The 2,409-nt window shown below is 36.5% G+C and overlaps 1 protein-coding gene across 1 annotated transcript; it reads left to right on the forward strand.

Annotated features, from left to right (window-relative positions):
• The first annotated feature begins 1,158 nt into the window (after positions 1-1,158).
• Positions 1,159-2,177, forward strand: LOC100923647 (olfactory receptor 2AG1-like). Its single transcript, XM_003757865.2, has one exon. The coding sequence runs from the start codon at positions 1,159-1,161 to the stop codon at positions 2,101-2,103; it is 945 nt and encodes a 314-aa protein (XP_003757913.1). The 3' UTR covers positions 2,104-2,177.
• The last annotated feature ends 232 nt before the right edge of the window (positions 2,178-2,409 follow it).

Raw genomic sequence — 2,409 nt, forward strand, 5'->3', positions numbered from 1 at the left:
ATGCACAAAAACAAGAATTGTTGTGAACATAATCATGATGAATCACTCCAGAAACAAACCTACACAACTTCAAATATACAGATACTTGTTGCCACAGAAGAACAAAAATTTGTGACAAAAATAGCCTATTCTATCTCCTTAAAGAACCTTTAGAGAATTTTTAGAGTGATCCCCTTGGAACAATGTCACAAATATACAGAATGTTAGCAAACCATTAAATGAAAACAATTGCTCTGAAAAAGGAAGAAGTATGAAGATTACAGTTTTATATGATAGGTGAACACAGAGTTCCTTTTCATACACTGGACATGGAAGTCAATACTAGCTGTTTTGTCATTGTCATTAACTACAGGGAGGCCATCATGAAATGGGATGAGTAAATTTGTCAGAAAGCACATGTAAAAAGGATGTTGCCATCAGAGTTCTGGAAACCATTTATCTCTGACCTGGAACTTCAGTTTCTCTTTTTCTCACAATTCTTATTCTTCCTGTTTCATCCTCAGAAAAATTTTTTGAGTTTTAGGGGAAAAGAAAAACAAAATAAAAGGAAGGTAAAACAAAAACATAAACTCATAATATCATAGGACTGAAATAAATAGAATCTTAATTATATCTATTCTTCTTCTTACTAGTCCTCTCCAAAATTCATTCTAACTTCCCTGACCTCTTGAACTTCTCAAATTAAAACACAATACATAAATAAATGAATTATTTTGGGACAGAAAACAATAAACATCACAAACCCAAACAAGAATTTTAAAAATCCAAGAAATAAAAAAATTATTAAGAAAATCTAAAGGAATAATCCCATCATATCACTCTATATAGTTTGAATGTTTTATATGGTTTATACAGCAAAATAATATTGTTTAGAGGTTTATACTTATGCATATATTTTAAAGTATTACACGACCCTTTATTTGGCTCAATTTGATGGTCGTCTCTGTCAATTCTAAGAAGGGAAATAGTTTTACCAGAAAGTGAAAACAATAATTGTTGGCATGAGTCCAGTTGGCCAATGGGAAGACTCTTACAATATTAGTTTAACACTTCAAGACTTTTAGTGGCCTGTAACATCGTATATTTACAGTTTTCCTGGATTTGTCATTCTTATGCACTTATCTCTCTGTTTCAACCCAGCAAAAACTAATCTATGCAATGGAATTCTGGAACACCACCTTGGAGAACATTTTCTTCCTCATTGGAATTCTCCAGGATAGTAAGTCCCCTGGACTGGTTTGTGCCACAATCACATTCCTCTACCTCGTGGCCATGATCAGCAATGGCCTTCTGCTATTATTGATTGCTAAGGACAAGAGGCTCCATGTGCCTATGTATTTCTTACTCAGCCAGCTCTCACTTATGGATTTGCTCTTTACAACTGTCATTTCCCCAAAAACACTAGTGGATTACTTGCATGGACAGAGCACCATCTCTTTTTTAGGCTGTGGATTTCAGATGTTTGTGATAATGACACTAGGAGAAGCTGAAGACATTCTGTTGGCCTTCATGGCATATGACCGCTATGTGGCCATTCAACATCCCCTGAATTATATGGTTTTCATGAGACCCAAAATTTGCTGGTCCATGGTGGCCACATCCTGGTTCTCATCATCCTTAAATGCCCTTGTGAATGTCATATACATTACGCACTTCCCTTTCTGTAAAGCCCGGAAGATTCACCACCTGGTCTGTGAGATCCCTCCACTGCTGAAGCTTGCATGTGCTGACACCACAAAATATCAGTTCATAATATACACAATGGGAGTGACATTCCTCTTCATTCCCCTCTCTGCTATTTTTGCCTCTTATACTCTAGTTTTGACTACTGTGTTCCACATGCCATCAACACAAGGGAGACAGAAAGCTCTCCTTACCTGCTCATCCCATCTGACAGTGGTTGGACTCTACTATGGAGCTGCTGTATTCATGTATATTTTGCCCAGTTCTTACCATAATCCTCAGCAAGATAATATTCTCTCTGTGTTCTATAGTGTTATTACTCCAACCCTAAACCCCCTGATCTACAGCCTGAGGAACAAGGATGTACTAGAAGCCCTGAAGAAGGTGCTAGGAAAAGGCATCCAAAAACCAAAATTATAGGAGCCTAGACATGTCTCTGCTTGATCTCTCAGGTGATAGCCAGTAGCTAGCAAATTCTCTGAAGGCTTGTTTCCACTTGTCTGTATCATTTCATGCGGCACAATAATAAGGTTTTCTCTTTTATTCTTACTTTGATACTATTGCATCCTATCCACAAGACAGAAGAGAGAATAAAAGGGAAATTTGAGTAGGAGATACAAAATATTTTACTTCTCTAATTCCTGTCAATAATTGTGTTCAGGTAACATAACTCACACTTCATAATGCATTCTGGAATTCTATTTAAGGATTTGTAATCAAAAGTAA

This window comes from Sarcophilus harrisii, chromosome 2 (genome assembly GCF_902635505.1).
Source record: "Sarcophilus harrisii chromosome 2, mSarHar1.11, whole genome shotgun sequence".
In the NCBI taxonomy this organism is placed as follows: Eukaryota; Metazoa; Chordata; class Mammalia; order Dasyuromorphia; family Dasyuridae; genus Sarcophilus; species Sarcophilus harrisii.